Raw genomic sequence first — 24,693 nt, 5'->3', positions numbered from 1 at the left:
CCGGAGCTCAATTTTGATTGTCATGGCAAAGGCTGTGAATACTTGTGTACATGGGATTTTCTTCGTTTTTTTTATTTTTTAATAAATTTGCAAAGATTTCAAACAAACTTCTTTCACGTTGTCATTATGGGGTATTGTTTGCAGAATTTTGAGGAAAATAATGAATTTAATTCATTTTGGAATAAGGCTGTAACATAACAAAATGTGGAAAAAGTGATTACTTTCCGGATGCACTGTATGTCTATGTTCCTTTCCTGTTCTCATGCATGCCGCTCAGGGAGTGAAGCTGGTCAGTGTTATGTTCAGACTGCACATTGAGTTCCCCACACTAAAGGGGCTCATGGGTAATGAGCACAAGGTGTCTCGCTGTCAGCTGGTCACCACAGCAACAGAGCTCTTCCTTCATAGCGGAAGTATTGAGGGAGCTCTAAAAATGCTCAGAGGTAAAGAGAAGTTGTGGAACATTTTGCGCATTGTTCAGAATTTTCAAATGAGTGAATGCCTGAATATTTTGTATTTTTTCCTGCAGCTGATGACTGGTTTGTCACCTCAAACATGTGGCCTTGCGAGCAGGCTGACATAGATGATCGAAAACGGGTCCTGACTCTCCTAGCTGGAAAAACATCACACAGAGACACCTTTGAGATTCTTACCAACTTACCTGGACTCAGGCATCATATAAGTTAGTCATTTCATTTCATATAATATTTCTTATGTATACGCTATCCAAAACAAACTTTAGAAACAGTTGTTGATTCGCAGTGTTGCGTATTACAATCAGTTTTTAACATTGAAAGCTTTGTTTTATATAACAATGCAAAAAGTAAGAAATGTACTTTTACAAGCTTAATTTCATTATGACAATAAAGTAGGGCTGTCAATTTAATGCTTTAATTCAGTGTGATTAATTATATAAAATAAATTATGCATTAAAAAGTGTAATGCAACTAATCATGCCACCTGATCTGTATGAAAAATGCCTTAATAGTAGTATGTAATTTCTATCTTTATGAGCCATGTCAGCTGGGGGCAGTCAGCGCACTTCAGAATGCAGGGATCTCAAAATATGATTTTCAAAGTTTTCAACTACTTTTAACTTGACACAGCAATCTAAAAACTAGGGATGTGCGAAACTTCCAATTTTCATTATCGACTTGTCGGTGGGTTCTGTGTTAACCTATGTAAAACTTCGTAATGTTTGTGTGACCCCGGATCAGACACGTTTCAAAGGGATAAATGGATGCTGAGCTCAGCATTTGAACATGGTAACTAACAGACATTCAACAAATACTGTAAATAGACTAAAAACACTATAATATCTTATAGGTTGCACAAAAGTACTAATGTGCATCCTGAATGCAGAATGACGCGCTACAATGTAACCCGAGTGCTTTAGGACAATCCTTGCAAAACTGTCAGATTACACATCTATTTCATGTTATCCTAAGGGTTTAAACCTTTTTTTATGCAACTATTTTAGCAGTTCAGACTGAATCAGCAAAAGGCTTTAATCTGTCCACAACACCTCACAAATATGGGGAGAATTACTCACAGCAGAGGATTTAACATCTGACAGTGATTTTCTTTAAATTAATTGTTTATGCTGTGCTTTGATGGCTGTAAAAGCAGCTGTGCATAAAATATCTAGACCTAAAAAATTTAAGAGACTTCTTGCAGAGGGTTTATGCGGACTGTTATTCACTATTAAGCACAGCAAGCTATCATCATGCAAAAAAATGAAAACGGTGTGTCTCTTAAATAATTAGAGAATTGCTTCTCCCATTAAAACCTCCACCACTAAAATACGAATGTTAATAGTCGACCCCACTAATATACTAATTGGTTGTTGGACGACTGTTCGATTAGTCGACCACCCTGGCACATCCCTACTAAAAACACTGCATTATGATACTGAAAACCAGTGAAACACTCCAAAAACTTCCATCTGACACATGTACATGGACCGGCAATTAAAAGTAGCACAGACGGAATGCAAGAGCATCCTGTGAGAACCGGACAGATTGACAATGATATGGAAATAAAACAAAAAATATAGTTTGACTTCTAAAGCCAATTTTTGTATTGTCTAATTAGTGCTTTACTCATCTGCCAAAAAAATGCAATACATTTCGTATATATATTTATTTATTATAAATAACCAATATATATTTTTTATTGTTTGAATTATGCATTTATATCTTTATTTGGGGACATTTCTACACAAATATTGATATGTGAGAAATTGTGATTAATTTGTTTAATTGACAGCCCCAAAAGAAAGTAATTTTTAATCAATCATAAGTCCCCTGATGTAATTTCAGTCAGTATAGCATGGCGCCACTAGTAATGTTGTTTTCATCAGACTAAATTATATTTGTTTTAGTTATTTCAAAGTACGTTCTAAAATTTTGTCTTTGTTAAATACAAAAATTATCATGTTCAAATTTGTATGCCCTGATCGTTCAACATTGCTTACTTTTTTGACTATTTAACTTTCAAATTTGCTTTTCCAGACAGTATCCATGTAAATGAGTATACAGAAATGTTCAGCACTCATCTACATCTGTGTGTGACGAAGCAAACATTACAGGTTGCTGCAGATATTCTTGAGTTCATGTTAATACATGGTATGGCTCCTGATACCATCCAGCTTCAGAGCCTTATCCATAAACTGGGCAAGCAGAACAATTGGAGCCGTGCCAGGGCTCTCTTTAAATGTGAGTGACAAATCTCAAAATTCTTGTTAGTTGTAGTAATGCCATGTAAACTGATCCTACAAGAATCAATAATCTGCTCAAGTGAATGAGTTGTTTATTCTAGCGCTGTACGATATTGGAAAAAACTGATATTGCGATATTTTGTGTTTTTGCAATATATATTGCAATATGAAAAATTACAGGATGACTTGAAAAGCTATTTGAGAAGAATTAATTATTCTAGAATAATTGGGGTGATTTTGTAGGGAAATGTATCTTCATGGAAAAATTTTATTAAAAAAAGAAACTGAAAATTAGGGATGCACTGAAATTTCGGCAGCCGAAAATGGCACTTTCGGTTTTCGGCCGAAAGAGAAAAAAGGCCGAAAATATGAGCCGAATATATATATACTGCCTCGCCCCGCCCCTCAGTGCTCTGATTTCACTCTGGATCGATCTAGCCCTTATCACGGCGCTACCAAACAAAGGCCGATCATGTCAGCGGTGTGGAAATTCTTCAAAGTTTCTGATAAGGACATCACATTTGCGATCTGCAGTGTTTGTTCAGCAGAACTTTCAAGATATATATATATATATACATACAGAGTCCAGCAAGAGATTCTACAGGAAAGCGCCCCGATCCACAGCAGTGCCACAACTAGCGCTGCTACACCACAACTTGAGACCTATCTATCTGAACTACACCAGAAGCGACAATCCCCTTGACTACTGGCGCATAAACAAAGACCGCTTTCCTTTGCTTGCACGGATTGCTCACAGGTATTTATCTGCCCAAGCACCAGCACAGAGAGTGAGAGACTATTCAGTGCAGCATCTCATGTTCTTGATGAGCTTTCTGACAGGAGAGACTGTCAGAAAGTTTAGCAACTTTTGTTCTTGAAGAGAAACCTGTCACTTGTAGTTAAACAGAAAGCGGTCCAATTTGATGTGTATAGCAATTACATTACACTTGTTCTTCACTTGAGGATACATCTGTCGTTTACAGTTGAGGTTGGATTTAATTCAATTACTGCTGTTTTGCACTGTTGTTTTGCACAATAATGTTCACTTAAAGTGTACATACGTTTACATAAACAGAATAGAGCACTGATCTATATATATAATTATATATTATAGTTATATATAGATTAGTGGAATAGAGGCCCTCTGCCATTCTGTGTTCTGCCTGTTGTTTTAATTAAAATTACTGTTGCATATTTAAACTTTTTGAAAGATGCTAGCTAAGTTCATTACTTGACTGTTGTTTTACATATAATAGTTTTCTAAAACTTTACATTATTTGAATAATTGTTAATAAAATCTGTAAAATTAGATTTTTGCAGAACTGAATGATGAATAATATTTAATAATGTTTTAATATATTTTTTTGTCCAATATTGGTGTGTTACTTTCAATAAAAGTGTGATTTATTTTATTGGTTTGTAGTTTTTCCATTCAGATTCATTAAATTCATGAAATTAATGAAAAAGTATAATGTTAATACAATTGTTTTTTTCTTAAATAGGTAAAAAAAAAGTACGTTTCGGTTTTCGGCCAAGTGCATCCTGGATTTTCAGTTTCGGCCCAGAATTTTAATTTCGGTGCATCCCTACTGAAAATGACTTTTTGACTTATTTTGGGTAGTTTATTTTATTAGAATAATTAATACACCGTTTAATTCACCATGGTTGCATTGTATTCATGTAATACTCTTCTATCAGTTCAGGCTAAAGGGAATGATCTAACCTGTTATGATATTATTAATGCATGTTGCTTACCCTAAAATAAAGGGACTCATTTGCTTTAGCTCTGTACTCCAACCAGGTTTAAACAGAGCATTACACTGAGGAGGAAGTTTCATTATCACAATGGGGAATATGAAACAATTTATATTATAAACAAACACCAAAACTCAGCATGCCCCAGAGTGCACTAAAGCCCCACTTACACCTGTTATTATCATCCATCCTTCAAGTATATTTGGAAGCAACAGTGTTCTGCATTCGAGCTTCATCCCCATACAGTGACATAATAATATATATACATCCTGCAGTAAACGGGGCCTGAACGTCAGATATACAGTACATTTTGTCTTATCTGTTCTAGGCGCTCGGTTAGCAGGGTTTTACTCTGCTGTGGTGTGCGAAAGCGACAGTCTGTTTCTGCCCTGTGGTCTCAGTGAGATTGAGATGACACTGGCCTTTGAAATGTTTATCACCTCTGTCAAAACGAGCCTACAGCCCCCTGCTGGATCCTCCCAACCATTTCTGATTATGCTCAGACGGTGAGTGAGTGTGAGACATATTGATGGACATCTTAACAGTTTAAAGGCAAAACTGATTATGTGCTGGTCCAAACAGAATTGTCTTGGTTTGCTAGTAATTGTAGTGGTTTGTGAGAGTACAAATAAATTGTTTGTTTTAGGCATGCTGATGCTGCGGATGTAACGGAGTGTGTGTACTTGGCAGCCGGCTGTCGGCTCCTCTCTGCAGCTCTCATACCAAACCCCAAACTGAATATCCGCTACACAGCTGTCAATCAAAACCAAGAACAACTCTTTCAACTGGACCGTGGGTCTGCCCACAAATGGTTTTTACAGAACGAGCGCTGGGCACAAGAGATATGGGCAAGCTAACACAGGCTTGTGAACAGTCCCACATGTCACCACTGCTGTCTTTTTCTATGTCTAATCAAGTTACACTAAGCAATGCATCTGTTTCAGACTGTTAATTTGAAACTGGTTTCACGTAATTGTTTTTGTGGTGTTTGTTCATCTCCTTTTTATAGATGTTATATAGATATATTTCTGTTAAAACTTTATTGAAGGACAAGATTTTGTTTTGAGTTGTAAAAATTAGAGGTTTTCATAATGTTTAGATTTGTGTTTATTTGTTTCAAGGTCCTTAACATAAATCTATAAATCCCTTCATTTTAAAGGAATCCAAAGAAGATTCACTCCTGGAACTTTATTTACTTGACACCACAAACTTTGTTCCTGTTGAAAGAAAAAGCACCATGGCCACCATTTTTTCTAAACTCTTCTGAAATAATTGTGCTATATTTGTGATTTAAATCTATTTTTTCTACTTGAGATAAAGACACCATATTGTGCAGTGTGATATTTTTTTATTTTATTTTATTTACTGTTCCTATTGGCCATGTATATCAAAAATACTTTCTGTGGTTAATGTAAATACACTTGAGTGCAATGGTCCTGAGATGCACTTATGTACATTAAAATAATAGACATTCCATCATTAGGTCTGGTTCTCAAGGGATGTGCAAATTTCAGTTTGTTCAGTTTAACTGAAAATAATAAAAATATGTTAAACTCATATATCCCATCTGGTTACATGCTTCTGTTTTGGTACTCCTGTCTGAATGTTTCACAGAAAGAGAATTGTGTGTTCGACTTCATGCAGCTCCGCACTGGACTTCAATCAGCATGTTGATTTTTTTTTTATTTATATATTTATTTTTTTATGCTTTATTTGAACATTCAGTTAACAGTGTGGTACAACAAAATTAGTACACAAGTATTAAGAATAACAGCAATATAGAGAATAGTTAAAGAAAACACTTTACCAACACTGTAGCTAAAAACAAACAAGACTAAATAAGTAAAATAAACAAGAAGAGGGAATTACTTAAATAAAAGAACATTTCACATTAATTTAAGTAAAAAGTTTGTAGGCCATGCAAATTATACATGTTCAGAGTGCTTTTTTTTTTTTTTAAGAGGAGATGAAATTGTAATCAAATACTGTTTTATCTCATGTAAGAATATCAAAACTTAAATAGGCTTACAATTTCAAAACTTGCATTTATGAATATAAACTCTACATTGAAAAATAATTGGATTTATTATAAAGCAGGCATTTGGATCCGTTTCAACAAATCCAAAACTAACTTATGGGATTTATTGAAAAACTTTGCAATATATTGCTTGAGATAAACTACCATCTTTCCAAAGTTGCAGAGAATAACTGCACGACCAAAACAAATGAAGAGGAGTTTCAGTGTCTTAGCAAAAGAGCAATTGGTGTCAAAATCGGATCACGATTTTTTTTACTTTGAGGAAAAACATATGTTGCATGGACCATATATTTTTACATTTTAAATGATCAAAGAGTCCTTTCCAATATGAGATTGCAGAGACAATGTTCTCTTAAGTGAAACATATTTCACCAATAGGTGTGTTTACAGGTTCAGGAGAGGGTGATGAACCTAAAGAGAGAGCATTATTTTTGAAAATCATGTGTAAGCCAGATGGAATATCATCCATAACTGTGGCAAACTCTTTAGGAGTTACTGGTATATTATATTCTGAAAGAAATTCTGTATATCTAAAAATCAGACCTTCGTTATTAAAGCCCTGTCTAACATGAATTGCATGACTGAACCAGTGATTATAGAACAAAGATGTATTCTTAAATAGAATGTTTCTATTGTTCCACATGTAACCGATGAGGAGAAAAGTTATGCTTGTAAATGAGAGTCCATGCCAAAAGAACTTGTTGGTGAAAGTTAGATAGCTTTACACGGTGTTTTTGAATTTCATAATTACATATTAGGACAAACTTTGTGCCACCGAGTTGTGAGAAGGCAAGCTGAAGGAAAATATTCCAAATATGGGATGTTTAAGGAATCGCAAGTTATTTAATGAGCTAAAAATCTATGAAGTTCAATCCACCCTTTTTGTGAGAATTTAGTATCACTGACTTTTTCAAATAATGGGATTTGTTTATCCATAAAATGTTTTATTAATATTCCATCTATAACATTACATGTGGGCTTATCAATGTACAATCCGCTAACTTACTAATAATTACCTCTGTATTGCCAATACTGATGCCTTTTAGATGGCTTGCTTTGATGTGTGAACTAAGAAATTGTGTCGCAATTAAAAAAACATATATAGGGAGAGACTGGACTTCCCTGTCTTACTCCACGGTTTAAGAAGAATCTAGGAGATGTATTCATATATAGTACAGCATTTTGACCAAAACTCATGTTCTAGTGTGTCTAACTCTTTATAGTATATAGTCTAATAAATAAAATAAAACTTTCTTTTTGGAGTAAATATGAATATTATAATACATCTAATATTAAGCGTATGTTGTTTGATATATGTCTGTTTGGCAGAAATCCTGACTGTGTTTCATCAATAATGGGATTTAAGACACATTAATCAGCATGTAGGTTAGAAATGTTGTCCTACTTGAACTGGCGTCACCGTGACGTATGCCATCAAAGTACCGCGAGAGCGATCCAGCTGGCTCAGCTGCACAAGCTCTGATGACGACACAGCTCATTCACGATTGGCCAGACTCACGACACGTATTTCATTGGCTGCGTGCGATATTACATACTTCACATACTACTTTTACTACTACTGCTCTGTCAGTAATGAGAGTAGTATGGTAGTATGCCATTACCCTGGTGTTTATTCTGGCACCTCCAAATCGGCGAAAACTCAAACAACTCTGTGTTTTTATAACATGCCATATTATGTTTGTCATAGTCACATCATGTTTATTCATAAAAAAAAGAATAAAAATGATTCAAAATAGGCCTACTGACTCCTTTATTGATATTAAAATAATACAGGATTTTATTGGACTTTCTTCTTATACAACAACAGGCTCTGTATTAGCACAAAACTTTTTCAAATGAACAATGTTTCTGGTTATTTTATGTAAACTTCAAACATCTATCTGAATTCCACTTCGTCAGTAATAAACTGACGAATCTGATCTTCCGTGACTGCTGTAGGTTCAGCAGATGACCAGAAGTTTAACTGCTCTCTTTTCAACTCCGACTGCACCCGGCAAGTCCCGCCGATCGGCAAATCGTGATGCAGTTCAACTCGAACACACCTAATGTTTGTCTTGTTCTGTTTTAAAGGCACTAGTCTCTCTGTCTTTAAAACCACTAATAAATAAATATAAACTCCAAAAGCATACCCTACTTATGAAAAAGAAGTCCAGATCATCTGCAACAGTGGGAGTCGAATTTTTGCTAAATAGGCTACCTAAAAATAAAATAAAATAAATAAATATATATATATATATATATATATATATATATATATATATATATATATATATATATATATATATATACACACACACACACACACACACACACATAAATATATATAAATCGTCTCCCACTGGTTGCAGATGATCTGGAACTTATTTTTCATAAGTAGGCCTAGATGCTTTTGGAGTTTGGCAGTATCAGTATCTCCACATTGGATTGATTTTCTAATTTTTTATCGAAATAAACATTTTTATTTCCAAATTTGAGGCGAATTTCGAATATTTTCATTATTTTTAATTAGATTAAGTTAAGTTTTGAAGTTTGTAAAATATACAGTAATATTTCAGAATTTGTTGTATGTTTAAATTAGATTAAATTAAATAACACGTGCACAAATGATTCAAGAGGCAGTATACATTTAAATAATTTTTTTTTTTTTTTTAACAAATTACCTTTTCAGCGTTAAAAATTTTAGCCTATTTCAAATGTAAAACACAAAGAAATAAACAAATCTAATGCAAATTGATTTATAAGTTAAACTTACAAGTAAAAAAATAATAATAACTTAATTTGGCAAATTAACGACGACTGGCTATTTGTTGAATTCCAGACGGAATACAAATGTTTTTAATTGTTGTAATATGTTTAATTGTATGGTTTCCTCCAGAGAGAGAGAGAACATATAATGGAATAATTTCGGATACACAGACGGCACAACTTAAAAATTGTTCCATGGAATTTTTCGTTCTTCCTTTAAGGGCATGATGCTTATAAATAATCACAACGATAAATACGTTTTACTTCCAAGTTAATTCGTTGTTTATAGATCTTTACTAGCACGCCTTTCACACATCAACCCACCCTACCATCCCCTCACTCTCTCGCACGTACTACACGCCGAGCCCCCTCCTCCCTTACCAACCCCCCTAAACATGTCCAGCCGGAAGTGCGATTAGCTCTAGTCTAGATGAAAAAGTGTTACCACTTCTCTTACGGGAATAAGCATTTGTGGGGTGGGTGGCGCGCATCTTCATATTTGAGTGCTCGGTGGAAGTGGTTTTTTTATTTTAAATTTGACTTAAGGATAAAGTGGGCGTTCTGCACGCGCGCATGCTGCACGGATGATCAGCGCGTGCTGCCCTGCTGAACGCTGGTGGGGGCTCATACTTCAAGAGGAAACGTTTCTCTACCTCAACATTGCATCAAACACTGAAGAACACAGCTGGGACATAAGACAACACTTACACCGAGGAGTATAATGAAGCAAGAGCAAAACGTTTTGTGTTTTGATGAAATTTGTATTTTTTGGGATGTAACATCAGATATTATTAATTTCGACCATTGAGCGTCTAACGCTGTTTTTTTTTTTGTTTTGTTTTGTTTTTTTGTAATATTTTATGGACCAGAAACAGCGGAAGAATAAGAAAAAATACGTCTCTATAACGATGATTGGACAAATCCCATCGTGTCTAAAGTTACTTTTTTATACCGTTAACTAACCACAAAAACGGTAGGAAATTACCAGTTCATTTGCGTATGAAAATATTTAATGTGAAAATATAAACATTTGTATCATAGCAATTAAAATTCGCTGTTGTTTATCATTTTAATTGAAAAGGCTATTTGAAGAGAAAGATACAAATCATTATATTGAAATCACTGTTTTTTTTTTTTTTTTTTTTATTAATTTAATTTGAAAAAGATTGGACAGGCCATTGTGGCCAAAATAAGGTGCTGTAATTACCCTGAATAATCTGTAATGATTTAGTTCAAAGTGGTTCGGGTGCACAAGGCTTCTTCCCCCGACTCGGACCTGCAGACTTTGTCAGGAGCTCTGCGGCAGCAATTCATCTTTCATCTTCATCTCAGACCTCAATCTCAATTTCAGAGTTTCGGACGTTCCACTTCCTCCCTTGTCTACACGCCAGTGTTTGCAGACCAGGCGCAGCCCCGGGGAGCCGCTGAACCTCCGCTGTCCCACATGCAAAAAGACGGTACTCATGTCCGAGGCTGGGTTTGACTCCATTTCCTCCATGAATCTGCTTCTCAGCAGACTCCTGGATGCGGAGGATAATGGAGATAACGACGGGCGATGCGCTGGTTTCTCAAACCCGCAGTGCAGTTCCTGCGATGAGGGGAACCTGGCGAGCTCCTACTGCCTGGACTGTCAGGAGTACCTGTGTGTTAACTGCGTGCGCGCTCACCAGCGGGTGCGCCTCACCAAAGATCACCTCATGGCGGAGAAGACAGAAGCGCGAGCGGTGAACCGTGCAGGTGTGAAGCTCGCGCTCCCAAACCCTACATTATTACCCTATCTTCAGAACCGGACTAACTGCCAGCAACATATCAATGAGGTTAGTGGTAAAAAAAAAAAAAAAAAAAAATCTCTTGTTTAAATGTATTTGTAAAAAAACAGTTTAATCAAATAATGTTGGGAAACATTTGTATCATATATCAAATATTTTGCTTAAGATTTTTTGCATCACACTTTTTAAGTAAACTCTACTTATGGTAATTTAATGTCAGCATAACTTCAAAAACTTTGTTAGATATACATTGTATCAGTTCATTCAACTTTATTTACTTATATCCTATTTGTGTGACGTCCCTTTTATCAACTAATAGCACGTTTTTTTTTTTTCAAACTAACATCTATATTATTATTTTATTTAAGTGAGTCATTAAACTTGATTCCCCAAAGAAAAGCATATTAAGCTGCACTTTTGCTCTGCATATTTACGTTCAAGGCAAAATGTCCATGACTGAACAGGATCCATATTCACCAAAGGGAACACAAATCAACCAAATGGTGACTTTACATAAAACAGCTATTTAAAGTAAAAAAAAATAAATAATAATAATACTAAAAATAGCTAAAATCTCTATGAATTCTTAATGTCAATTAATTAAATGCCATTAAAAGTTCCTTTTGACCAAACAAACAAACATTTATACAAGCTCAAGGGCAAAACATCTGTTCTGTATTCGATCATTTGAGTTAGTACTTAAAATATTATTTTTATGGATTTTTAAGCAGATCAAGGTAATGTGCACGTTTCTGAGTAGAAGCTACTTAATTTCATACGCCATGGTTGACAACTAATTGATTTATTCAGTACAATTTTATAGCTTACAGTATGAGTAAACTTGTGTTAATTGTTCCAAAGGCTTTCACTAGTCCACACAGGCACTTTGATCATCAATTTGCGATGTCTCTTACTGTCAGGATATCCAGGATGCATATTGCCTATTAACCTCCCTTCATTCCTATATGTGTGATTTACTCATTGATTGTTGAGTTCAAAATGAGCTCATTGACATAGGAACACACACTGCTGAATCTACTTGTCAAATGCGTAGTTGCACTGATGTGCTACTTATAAATATATTAAATAGAAAACGAGGAAAATGTTTGGATGGTTGTTGATTTTATGTAGTTTTCTATGATGTAGATTCCTAGATAACTTACTAAACCACTAGTAGAGTTGACTCTTGATGTATTTGACTTTTTTGATTATTTTTTTTTTTACTTCATCTGTAGATTACTTTGTGCACTATCTTAGATTTTCTCCCATCACTGTGAGACTTTTTGTGTGTCTCTTTTATTAATGTTTTATGTCATATCATTTGGAGCTGTAACATCTGCCAGGTTTATTTAAAGAGTATTAAGTTAGTCCTTAAGTAATAGGGAGAAAAGAGGGCAAAGGTGGTGGATATAGGTCGAGGGAAATGTTCTGTGTTGGATGGGGGGTGTGGACCTGCAATGGACCTGTGTGGAAATGCAAATTAATGATGGTCCTTTTTTCCCCCTTCTCTTATTTCTAGTCATTCATGTCACATTGAAAATGTCAAATTAATGCATTTTCTTAGTTTTCTTTCTTGTTTCCCAGGCAATCTATATACAGTACAATAACAGTCACATAAGTAGATAGATGGATGGATGTGGTATCTACACATACTGACACAGGTAATGTGATTACTTTGGTACAAATTGAGGGAAAGCATTGTTTCCTGGGTAACCCCCATGGTGGCATCCCACTGTGTCCTATGTCTCAAGCTGGGTTTAATGGGGGCTAGAGGATATGGGTCAGAGTGTCACATAGTATCAGCTGCACTGCATTATTTTAAAATGAACACTGTCCCTCAAAGAGGAACCCTCCTTATTGCACGTATAGAGAGATTTCCCAAGAAGCAGTCCAAATACAGAAAGGTTCAGTAATAATATGGACAGCATTAAATATAGAGTTTGTGAGTGCCCTTTTGTTCTAATTCAGCTTTCTACAATTCAATACAAAACACTCCCCCTGTCTGCCATTGCAACATGATCACACAGGAAGTTTGCATGTTGTTTCCAATACTTCCAGTACCCTAGGATTGGGCACATTTTGCCAATTCGACAAGGGACATCTCCTATCAGACATGTTTTCATCGGCTCCTGCACGTTTACCTTCCCTTGTGGCTTGACTGTATGCATGTCAGAAAATAAAAACAAATTAATCGTGTTTGGTAATCCATTACAAACGCAATTCGTATGTTGCATTTTTCCTCTTCACTGTATTACAGCCTGTACAGCTCAAAATAAATTGCTTCACAACTCACTTTCAGAGCCCCTCTGTGGACTTTACATGCAGAAAATGGAGCTCACACATGCTGATATGCCTAACAACGCTTACTGCTTTGGCCACTGGGGGCAGTGTTTAGAATTTCGATAAGCACAGACTGATTTTATCTAAAAATACTGTTTCCCATTTCGATGGCCGTTGATCAGAGAAACAGCAGTCAGATTGCCCACCCCACAACTCATGCCAGTGTATGAGCCAATTTTGACATAGCAAACAGCTATGTTGTGATCCCGCCAATTATCAGTGTTGATACATTTTGGGGAAATCAACCTACAAATGCCTTACTTATAGTTGACTCTTTGTTTTAAGCTTGTAAAAATTGCACACAGCAGCTTTTAGAAATTAAGTTTTAAGCTCCAATAATGGTAAAAGAGATTTCTGTGTTTCTTCAAATGTCATCTATGCTATAACATTTGGGTTCGGCTAACAATATTCTTTGCTATCTCGGAGACATCTTGTCTGGCTGGTCCAGAGGATGGTGCTTTCGGTGTGATATAATGGCTTTGTGCCTTAAGTGCCTTACTTTTACCCCCCAGTGCTTGGGGTGTCCAAATCAGCTGATATTGTGCTCCTCTATCTATCACAGTTCTTGTGCCCTGTTGCAAAACCCATAATTGTCATCTGTTTCAGGAATTGTTAAAGTGCAGCTTAGCCTGTGAGCTTACCCTCTCTTTCTGTTTTTATGTTTATGTGTGCATATGTGTTATTCAAGGGGAAAGTATAAAGCCCACTAATGCCGTGCAAATTTATAACAATAAAAAGTATAAAATATAAAAGTATTAAAAGAATATTCCAGGTTCAATACAAGTTGAGCTCAATTGACAGCATTTGTATCTATGTTGACAACCAAAAATAATAATAATTTGTCTTGTCCTTTTCTTCAAAAGTGTAACCACGAGATATAAGCAATATGCATAAAATGGCATGCTAAGCTTTTCTGTGTAAACTTGTAAATTGTAATTTTACAAATTCGTTGCCATGATAGCGGATATCCGTAAACCCTAAAACGACAATAAAAACGACAATTTAAAATATGTAAGGTGGAATTTAATTACCTCATAAGCTCTTCAAGTCTTGAGTATCTGCTAAAATCTAAACATATGATAAAAGGCACTGATGATGGATCGCTGTGGTAGGTAAAAAATACATTTTAACTAGATGATGTATATAAAGAGTACATTTTCAGCACTTTCAAAATCTGCAATTAATTCCAATTAACTATGTGAAATCATGCAATGAACTGTGCTTATATATTTTTAATGACTACAGCACTACAGATAATACATGAGTTTTAACATAAGAATTAATGTAAGTGCTTTTATAAAATTTTAAGCTTCATATTTTTGCCTTTAAACATAAAAACTACATCTATTCACTTCCATTGTAACGCTGCGTTCCATTAAAAGTCAGATGTGGGATATTCCTACTTGATATCTCTGATCTCTGACCATAAAGGCATTCCATTTCCAGATGCTCAGAAGATGACATGCAAGTTAACGGCAATGCTCCCCTAAGCTTAGCAGGTGTTCGACTGTCACCAGAGATGTCTCATAGCTACCCAAATGATAATCAATGCTGCAGCACTAGCATTTGTGCTGCAGGTGTACAATTATTAAAAAAAATTATAAATTAGTATAATTTACCATGCTTTGTACACTTCTCTGCAAAAAATAAACAAGGTTTAATATAATGTAGGCCCATAGGCGGAAATCGTGGGGGGGTCAGGACCCCCCTATCTGAGGGTTGTCCCCCCCTAAAATATCATTAAAATATGTGTATTGTAAATAATTGTTTAAGAAATAAAATGATACAAATGCAAACGGGGCAACAACAAAAAAAACCTTGGTGTCCCCTTCAAAAATTGCTCTTGAGAATTGTTATGTTTATTGTCCCCCCCCAACATTTTGATAAAATGTTCGCCCCTGTGTAGGCCTATTGTAGGAACTTTGACTTTGAGATAAACTCAGCAAAATAAGAAATACGATTGTGAATTGTGTTTAAAAATAAGTAATTAAGAATTTATAACCCGAGCAAGACGAAGGCAACTGTGGCAAGGACACAAAACTCCATAAGATGTTGGTTAATGGAGAAAAATAACCTTGGGAGAAACCAGACTCACTGTGGGGGATAGTTACCCTCTGGCTAACATCATTAATATAATGCAAATATTACCTATGTATAGTGCAATTCATAGTTTAATAATTTTAAACTAAGTAAGTGTTAAGGGACAGTGTTTAAACGAAGATGTTTTATGAACTGTAAGTTTAATGACTAATATCATTAAAGTCCATCCTAGAATAACTGCAGAAGTTCACATAGATGCAATTGTCCTTGTTGCTTGGCTGATGAAGGCTTTTGTTGGCAATTGATAGTCTACGTATTCCATTTCAAGAGTGTAGTACATCATTAGACAGAGGTGATGCAGGCAGAGATCAGTGAGGTGCATCGCAGTTCAACTTGGATGGTATTTGTGGTGGGGTCTGTCTTAAGTCCAAGGTTCAGGCAGTGGCATATGAAGTATCCCATGTCTTGTGGTTGGAGTTGGATGAATGAACCATAAACAATTAATGAACATGCACCTGTGGAACAGTCAATAAGACAGACACTAACAGCTTACAGAGGGTAGGCAATTAAGGTCACAGTTATAAGAACTCAGGACACTAAAGAAACCTTTCTACTGAGTCCAAAAAAAAAAAAGATGCCTAGGGTCCCTGCTCATCTGCGTGAATGTGCATAGGCATGCTGCATGGAGGCATGAGGACTGCAGATGTAATAAATTGCAATGTCCATACAGTGAGACGCCTAAGACAGCACTACAGGGAGAATGGAAGGACAACTGCCACCAAGTTACACCAGGAATGCACAATCCCTCCATCAGTGCTCAGACTCTCTGCAATAGGCTGAGAGAGGCTGGACTGAGGGCTTGTAGGCCTGTTGTAAGGCAGGTCCTTACCAGATATCACTGGCAACAATGTTGGCTATTGGGCAAAAACCCACCTTCGCTGGACCAGACAGGACTGGCAAAAAGTGCTGGTTTTGTCTCATCAGGGGTGATGGTCAGACTCACATTTATCGTGGAAGGAATGAGTGTTACACCGAGGCCTGTACTCTGGAGCGGGATCGATTTGAAGGTGGAGGGTCTGTCTGGGCGGTGTGTCACAGCATCATCGGACTGAGCTTGTTGTCATTGTAGGCAATCTCAATGCTGTGAGTTACAGGGAAGACATCCTCCTCCCTCATGTGGTACCCTTCCTGCAGGCTTATCCTGACATGAGCCTCCAGGATGACAATCACAACTTCTCGTTCTGTGTGTGATATCCTGCAAGACAGGAATGTCAGTGTTCTGCCATGGCCAGTGAAGAGCCTGGATCTCAATCCCATTGAGCACGGCTGGGACCTGTTGGATCAGAGGGTGAGGGCTAGGGTCATTCCCCCTAGAAATGTCTGGGAACTTGCAAGTGCCTTGGTGGCAGAGTGGGGTAACGTCTCACAGCAAGAACTGGTAAATCTGTTGCAGTCTATGAGGAGGAGATGCACTGCAGTACTTAATGCAGCTGATGTGGCACCAGATACTGACTGTTACTTTTGATCCTTGCACCTGCATCTCGACGAAATAGGAGTTGAAGATTTCCACTCAAGTTTCCATGTTGGAAGTTCCATTGCACTTTTGCTATTGAAGAAATTCAGACTGTCCGGGTTGAATAGAATGCAGCATAAGTGCCTACTTGTAACCCCTTTTTTTTTTTTTTTAAAGAAAAGGAGGAATGAGTAAAAATGAATTAAATTGAGCTTAACTTGTATTAAACACAGAGTATTTATTTAATATGTGTGAAAAAATATATATATATTTCGGCCTATTTAATTTGTCAGCTTTACACATACTACATGCGTAAGGTATAATAAGCAGTCAGTCAGGTGGTCATTTTTTCAAATTAGGTGATCAGGTCTTCAGTGTCATTCTGAAGGTGAATATTTTGCAATTGTGACCAACTGACTGCACATTATTTTGCTAAATAGACAACTTAGCAAATAAATCCATTCGTGGAAATTAAATATTTGAGTTTGAAGAGATTATGGAGTGACACAAAATTGGCTTCATAATACAGCTATGCAGGAAATCAGTTGTTTGTGTCAATTATACAATTTCATTGTATTCAATCATTGTAGAATGCTGTGATTGAACAATCAGCATCAGGTATTCCAGAGAGACATGCAATAAATGTATATTGTGCATGGTAGTTAAAAAGGATACACAAATTTTACATTTTACAAAGATGTTGAAATGGTTCACAGCTAAAATGAACACAATGTATGCAGCTCTTAAGACAGTCTTTCTTTGTAAGTAAAGGCCAGGAAGAGTGGGGGTATCAGCACGCTTCGTTAAACTTGCTAATATGGATGAGGTGTTTGCCTTTTGGTCCCTTTCACTGGATGTTGAAGAGACCAAGTGCCATCTGCCATCAGTGACTGATGGATTATTGATCATTCTGAGAGTTGACTCCTCTGAAGAATGAGCCAAGCTGACCAGGGCAGCACTTAAGAATGAAATGTGACCTTGTGCCTGTCCATGTTTATATGTGTTGGATGTTGTACTTATGTTACCTAAACTTTAAAAAAGAAGAAGAAAATAATAAGGACATGATCTATGATATGAATGGAATTCTACCACACTGCTTACTGCACACCATGTTTTATATACTGAATAATAGCAACAACAACAAAAAATGTATAGTGTGAAATAGTGCACATTATATATACACTGATGAAAATTTCAACAGTAGTATGCTAGATTTTTGTCACATGACATTTAATGTATGTTCCATTCAGCTTCAGGTTCATTTGTTGCACTGGAAATAGGTCAAGTTGAGAGCATTTAGGGTTGGGAGGGTTACTTTTGAAATGTATTCCACTACAGATTACTGTTTACATGCTGTCAAATGTAATTTGTAACATATTTTGTTAGATTACTCAAGGTCACTAACATATTCTAAATACTTTGGATTACTTCTTCAGCACTGTTAGATTTTTTTTTCACTTGTTTTGACTATAAAACCTCAATAAAAAAAATGCATTCTCTGAAAAACCTAAATATCTTTTGCAGTGTTGTTTCTAAAACAAGATTAATCAAACTGATTTTGTTTTAAGGATTTTTAGATATTTTTACAGGGGGAAAAAAATACAAAAATGATCAAGAATATGATTTTTTCCCTAATATTAAAAGTCTTTCTAGAAAAATAAAATTATGATCCAATGTGAATTTTATTGATAAAATAATATTATAATGTCTGAAAACGTGCATGTAAAATGGCTATAAATAGCATTTTAGCTTAGCATAAAGCTGACAATTTACACAAGGTCTATTTCTAATTCTTCTGCTCTAAACTTCCTTCAAACTTCTCTGTCTGCTCATATGAATGTAACACATCATAAGAAGGTGTTTCACCGCTGTTCAAATGCACTTTGGATCACATTATATATATGTATAAATGTTTTCTATCTGAAAGGACTAAATATTAAATGAAACAAATGACAATAAAATGCAAAGTAATCTGTTCAGTAATCTAAATACTTTTTGAATGTATCTGTATTCTAATTACCAATGATTTAAATTGTAACTGTAGTTGAGTATAGTTACATATATTTTGTATTTTAAATACGTAATCCTGTTACATGTATTCCATTACTCCCCACACTGAGAGTATTCAATTCTGTGCTTTAAGAAAATGCAAGTATACATTGTGAATACTACAGAAATAGCAAGTTAGCATACTTTTTAGAACATGAAACAGTTGTAGCATGTGTATTACTTTTTTCCCACATATCTCTTTTCTGTCTCTCTCAAACTCTAGTTGTACTGTTTTTTCTGTGAGACGTGCTCTATGCCTGTGTGCCGTGAGTGTGCTGCTGGTCTTCACATCAGTCATGGGTTGGTGTACCTGCAAGATGCCGCACAAAAGTCTCGATCACTTGCCTTCCAACTGCTCACTGTGGCACAGCAGGGACGACAAGCTTTACGGGTAATTTTTACTTTTTACGTTAATGGTAGTATACATTCACCTTGGCTTTTGTTCCTATAAAAGATTATGTGGTAATAATGGATAGATTGATGGATAGCTCTCCTCTCTAAGTGGTATTCTTCTAACTGGGAATCACAACTTTCATGGACAATATGATTATGTCAGTATAGCTGCAGTTAATAATATAGTTTGTGGAGTCTTTCTCAGAGGAAAAGCATTGAAAAGCCATAGCTCCTCTTCTACCGAGAGACTGTTCCATAGGTCATGGGGGTGGTACCTGAAACAGAAACAAACCACAGAGAAAGGGGGGAGATGATGCTCTAAACAGATGCTCTCCCCCTTCTTTTTTAATGGGTTAATGTCCAAGGATGCTTTGCATGTTAACACCATTACCTCAGTTGGCATATAACCCCACCCTTTGACATCTGAGGTTCTGCTTTGGATGGTGAGGTGAAGCCCTCTCATTGGGCAATTTTATACTGCTTCTTTAGATAGAATGTTTGCATCCTGAAAGGAACAAATCTTGATCTCTAATATTATTATGTTTGTAATAAAACCATTCAGAGCCACTATTTGAAGACAACAGATTATTAATTTACCTTGTATTTAACTATCACACTAAAATGATTTAAGACCTAGAACAGGGGTCAGCAACCTTGTTGACTTAGAGTGCCATTTTTTATTTTCCTGGTCAATGGCTATGCAGTGTGTTTTCATCAGCTGAATGGGAGATTAAACACTTATTAAAGTGTGATGAGATTCACGTCTGCAATCCATTCGTGCATTACAAGCCGATCAACGATTTAGCCCTTTTCGGTCAATCACACCTGCAAAATCCTAAAACTTTATTTCCAGGTTGAATTTATATTTTGAATAGACTGAGATTTTTGAACCACACAATATGGGTTTATGATTTCTCTTTAAATCGTTTAATGTAATTTTGAGTGTGACTATGGTTTGAGGGGGTAAATGTATGTTGGGTTGGAAATCATCTAGGTTACTATTGTAACCTCCGTTCCCTGATGGAGGAAATGAAACGTTGTGTTGAAGAAGCGACACAAGGGGTCTTTCTTGAGAGCCTTGCGCATCTCAGAACTTCAGAAAAGGCCAATGAGAAGCGGAGAGAACTCAACCGCATCCAGGAACTACACAGGGGCGGATGGGCATCTTTATAAAGACGTGTCCTGAAAAGGATGTTCAACGCCGCTGTGTATTGCTCTTTCAGAGAAAATAAACTCTTTTAGGAAAATAATCACTTTTAACAGGCAGTCGAATCGCCCAGGGGCAAAGGTGCACTGTTGTGCAGAGAAGGAGAAAGCCGCTGATATGTGCCATAGATCCAACTGTATACGCTCTTGTAGAGATGAGTGAACAGTCAGTGAATACAGCTCGCTGATCACACAACTGCGTGGGCGGGACATGCAAATTCTGTCTGCCAATATCTCAATGGCCTTTTCTCATAGATCAGAGATGTGAAATGCTCTCAAGAGAGACCCCTAATGTCACTTCTTCGACACAACGACGGGAAACTCAAGGATTAATATTGGTGTTTCCTTATTACATCACGTGTTGTTCTGGAAGCAAAAAAAGAAACCAATGAAATACGGAATGTAGGCTGTCATCCGTGCAGCCTGACCGAATCAAAGCGGGCATGTTTACTCTTGGGATTAACCAAAAGTGAAGTGCTGACGGCTCGTGATGCACAAATGGCTTGCACGTGCTGCACAAATCTGTTGGGTATACTGTCTCGTCATATTTAAAAACAAATTTAGCCTCCTATTCAGCTCATGAAAACACGCTGCATGATCACAAAGGATTGCATAAAGATATAGATTAGAATGCAGAATTTATATAAATAATATATTCTACTCCTCTCTCGCCATTGCTGGCGTGCCGGTGATTACCACTGTGCTTGTCAATAGTTGCCCACCCCTGATCTAGAAGTCTGTTTATGTCCTAACTTTACATGCAAGTTATCTGTTTACAGAAAATTAGGAGAGCTGAATTTGAAAATGCTCTTCTCTTTGTGTGTCTTCACATTTGTGTGTAGGTTAGCGTGGAGAGGGCACAGGTTACAGCTGAGCAAGTAGAGATGAAGGCAAAGATGATTCAGACGGAGGTGAAAGCCATTATTCTCTGCCATAAAAAAGCCATAGAGGAACGGGAGTGTGAGCTACTCTGGAAGGTAAGTGTTTTGTATATCTGTTTGTTGGAATGTGTGTTATGATTGTCTATTTAGCTATGTTTCCGTCAATGTTTTTTTTTTTTGCACTTTTTGGGATATCGCATAAAAACTGCTGGATGGTAACGCCAAGATGCAAATAAAATCTCCAAAATGCACATAAAAAAACGTATACGCTCACATGAAGTGGATACATTTTTTAATAGATAAAAAGAAATGCACATAAACCATGATGGAAACAGATTTATCGAATAAACTCCTATTGAATTGATAAGGAATAAAAGATGTACATCAAATAAGTCATGTGATGGAATATCTCGTTCATGACTGGACTAAACAGCAGACCAATTATCGTATCTGAAATGTTGCACTGGTCATCTGGAAATAAAGGTGTTTACAAAATACAAAGACTGCACAATAAATAAATCAAATACAAACTTGAACTGTGCCAAAGATCAATAAAAGACACTTTTTAAAAATATGTTATAGATCTGCACGGTAAAGTCAAAGATGGATGAATGCACACATATAGTGTTCCTAGAAGTGTGTGACGTGCTGTCCCATCCAGACATGAGACAAAGTTCTTTAGTGTTTTATCTGCATGTTCTAAACCATCATTATATTAGTAAACAAACACACACAGTGGCTATATTTTCTCTGGAAATGAAGATTTTGTTCTTTTGAACACATGGAATGAAAACGCTGCTTTATTTGCGATACATTGATATTGCAATATGTTTTTTTTTGCATAAGTTAAATTTGTAACTTGGATGGAAACATAGCTTTTGTCTGTTACAGCTTTATGAACTCTGGATATAATGGAGTACGGCATTCCTGCACAACTAGCAATCTGTAATCTGTTTATTTCAGTGGCCCTATATAACAATATTGGCCCAACCAATAGCATTAGTTTGAGGCGGGACAACCTGTTTTGTCAAAATAATTCCAGATGGGTGGAGTGTTGGTAAAAATATATATTTTTGTAATTCTGTTTAGTGCCACTAGGGGCCTAGAAATTACATATAGCACCTTATGAATACTTCTTTAAATGGAAGACAATTGTGCAAAAGGGTGTCCTTAAGTCCGGACCTTCTCAGCTTCTTCATACCCTCTCAACTCTACTGCATCTCCTTATCTCAAACTCATTTATTTTCCGCTTATGTCCTCTTAGGTGGAGAAAATCCGTCAGGTTAAAGTGAAGTCCCTCTACCTGCAGGTGGAGCATTTGAGGCAACACCTGTGTAAGCTTGACTCTAACGTGACTGCAGTTACACAACTCTTGGAAGACGTTAGAGGCACTACAGGTGTGCTGATGGCACGGGAACGAATGCTGGCTCAGGCACAGGAAACTAAAGCACTACGTTCATTACTACATCCACAAGAGAATGAGCACTTCCTCTTTACCCCTCCAGATTCAGCCTTGCTCCAGACCCTGCGCTCTCTCGGCCATCTCAGTACCGGTGCCTTTGCCCTGCTCAGCACAGCCCAGGGAGAGGGTCTCAGATCTGCCTTGTGCGGAAAGCCTGCTACATTTACCTTGACGGTGAACGACCATGAGGGCCAGCGGCAACAGAAAGGTGGCGACCCTGTGTCAGCTGTAGTTTTGGCTGCTGATGGGAGTGTCTCTGAAGCAGATGTGTTGGACCATCATGACGGTACATACAGTCTGACCTATGTGCTCCAGAGTGAAGGGGAAGGCTTGTTGTCGGTGCTTGTCTGCAACAAGCACATCAAGGGCAGTCCGTTTTCTGTGAAAGTGACTGACATACGAACCTTCTGTTCATTCGGACAACCAGTGGCCACCTTTGGCAGAGAAGGAGAAGCAGAAGGGCAGTTGTGCAGGCCATGGGGTGTTGCTGTGGATGCGGAAGGGTTTGTTGTGGTGGCTGACCGCAGTAACAACCGTATACAAGTGTTTGGGCCCAATGGAGATTTCCAACATGCTTATGGCAGTCTTGGTTCACAGCCTGGACAGTTCAACAGGCCAGCTGGTGTGGCATGTGATTGTCAGAGGCGCATCGTGGTAGCCGATAAGGACAACCATCGCGTTCAGATCTTTACCTTCCAGGGTAAATTCCTGCTCGCCTTTGGAGAGAAGGGTGCCAGGAATGGCCAGTTCAACTATCCTTGGGACGTGGCGGTCAACTCAACTGGACAGATCCTTGTGTCAGATACACGTAACCATCGCATTCAATTCTTTGGCTCGGATGGCTCTTTCATCAACAAGTACGGTTTTGAAGGAGTCCATTGGAAACACTTTGACTCTCCTCGGGGTGTCGCCTTTACCTGCGAGGACCACTTAGTTGTTACTGACTTCAACAACCACCGTCTTCTGGTGATCCAGCCGGACTGTCAGTCAGCACGCTTCTTGGGTGTTGAAGGCTCTGGAAATGGGCAATTCTTGCGTCCGCAAGGCGTTGCAGTCGACCGTGAGAATCGCATCATTGTTTCTGACTCAAGAAACCACCGTGTGCAAGTGTTCCAGGCAGACGGAACTTTCCTTTGTAAATTTGGTACACAAGGGAAAGGTCCAGGCCAGATGGACCGACCCTCAGGTGTCGCAGTGACACCAGATGGGCTGATTGTTGTGGTTGACTTTGGAAACAACCGCATTCTTAAGTTCTGATTGGCCAATTCATATCTCTCTTACACCTTGTTCCATTTCCACTTTCAAATTGTGTTAGGCTCTGTTAATATAATGAGACAGTTTTAAAGGTGAAGTGTGTAATTTCTGCGCCACTAGTGGCACCAAACATAATTACAAAAACAATGACTGCTTTCAAACAGGCTTAACAAATGGCTTAACAAATCTGAACATGTAAAAGATTACACACATCACCTTTAAGGTTAACAAATGAGTCAAACTTGAGGTGCCACATTTTTTAATTATTCTCCAGATGTGATATTTCAAAGTCTGTTAATATACATTTATTCAGTTTGAGATTAATCTTGTTATTCTTTCTATAAACTGGTGTCCATAACCCATTAGTGTGAAGCCACTATTCATCAGCAGGAAAACTTCTCTCCTGACTTGATAAGCTTCCAACTTGAAATCTTGAATGTGATAACTTAGAGCTAATCAATAAACGCTATCAAGTGTGGTTTGATAGCAGCTCTTAAAGTCAGACTAG

The 24,693-nt window shown here is 37.1% G+C and overlaps 1 protein-coding gene and 1 pseudogene across 1 annotated transcript; both read left to right on the top strand.

The window, feature by feature from the left end:
* Positions 1-554: 554 nt before the first annotated feature.
* LOC127651098 (protein TOPAZ1-like) lies at positions 555-6,007 on the top strand. Its single transcript, XM_052136821.1, has 4 exons — positions 555-682; positions 2,514-2,717; positions 4,803-4,980; positions 5,121-6,007. Exons 1-4 carry the CDS (start codon positions 556-558, stop codon positions 5,329-5,331), a joined length of 720 nt encoding a protein of 239 aa, XP_051992781.1. The 5' UTR covers position 555; the 3' UTR covers positions 5,332-6,007.
* A 1,933-nt stretch (positions 6,008-7,940) lies between these two features.
* On the top strand, positions 7,941-24,188 carry LOC127650861 (E3 ubiquitin-protein ligase TRIM71-like; annotated as a pseudogene).
* The last annotated feature ends 505 nt before the right edge of the window (positions 24,189-24,693 follow it).

Source organism: Xyrauchen texanus, chromosome 10 (genome assembly GCF_025860055.1).
Source record: "Xyrauchen texanus isolate HMW12.3.18 chromosome 10, RBS_HiC_50CHRs, whole genome shotgun sequence".
NCBI lineage: Eukaryota > Metazoa > Chordata > Actinopteri > Cypriniformes > Catostomidae > Xyrauchen > Xyrauchen texanus.
The sequence above is the reverse complement of the archived record's forward strand: the minus strand, read 5'-3'. Positions and strand labels throughout refer to the sequence as shown.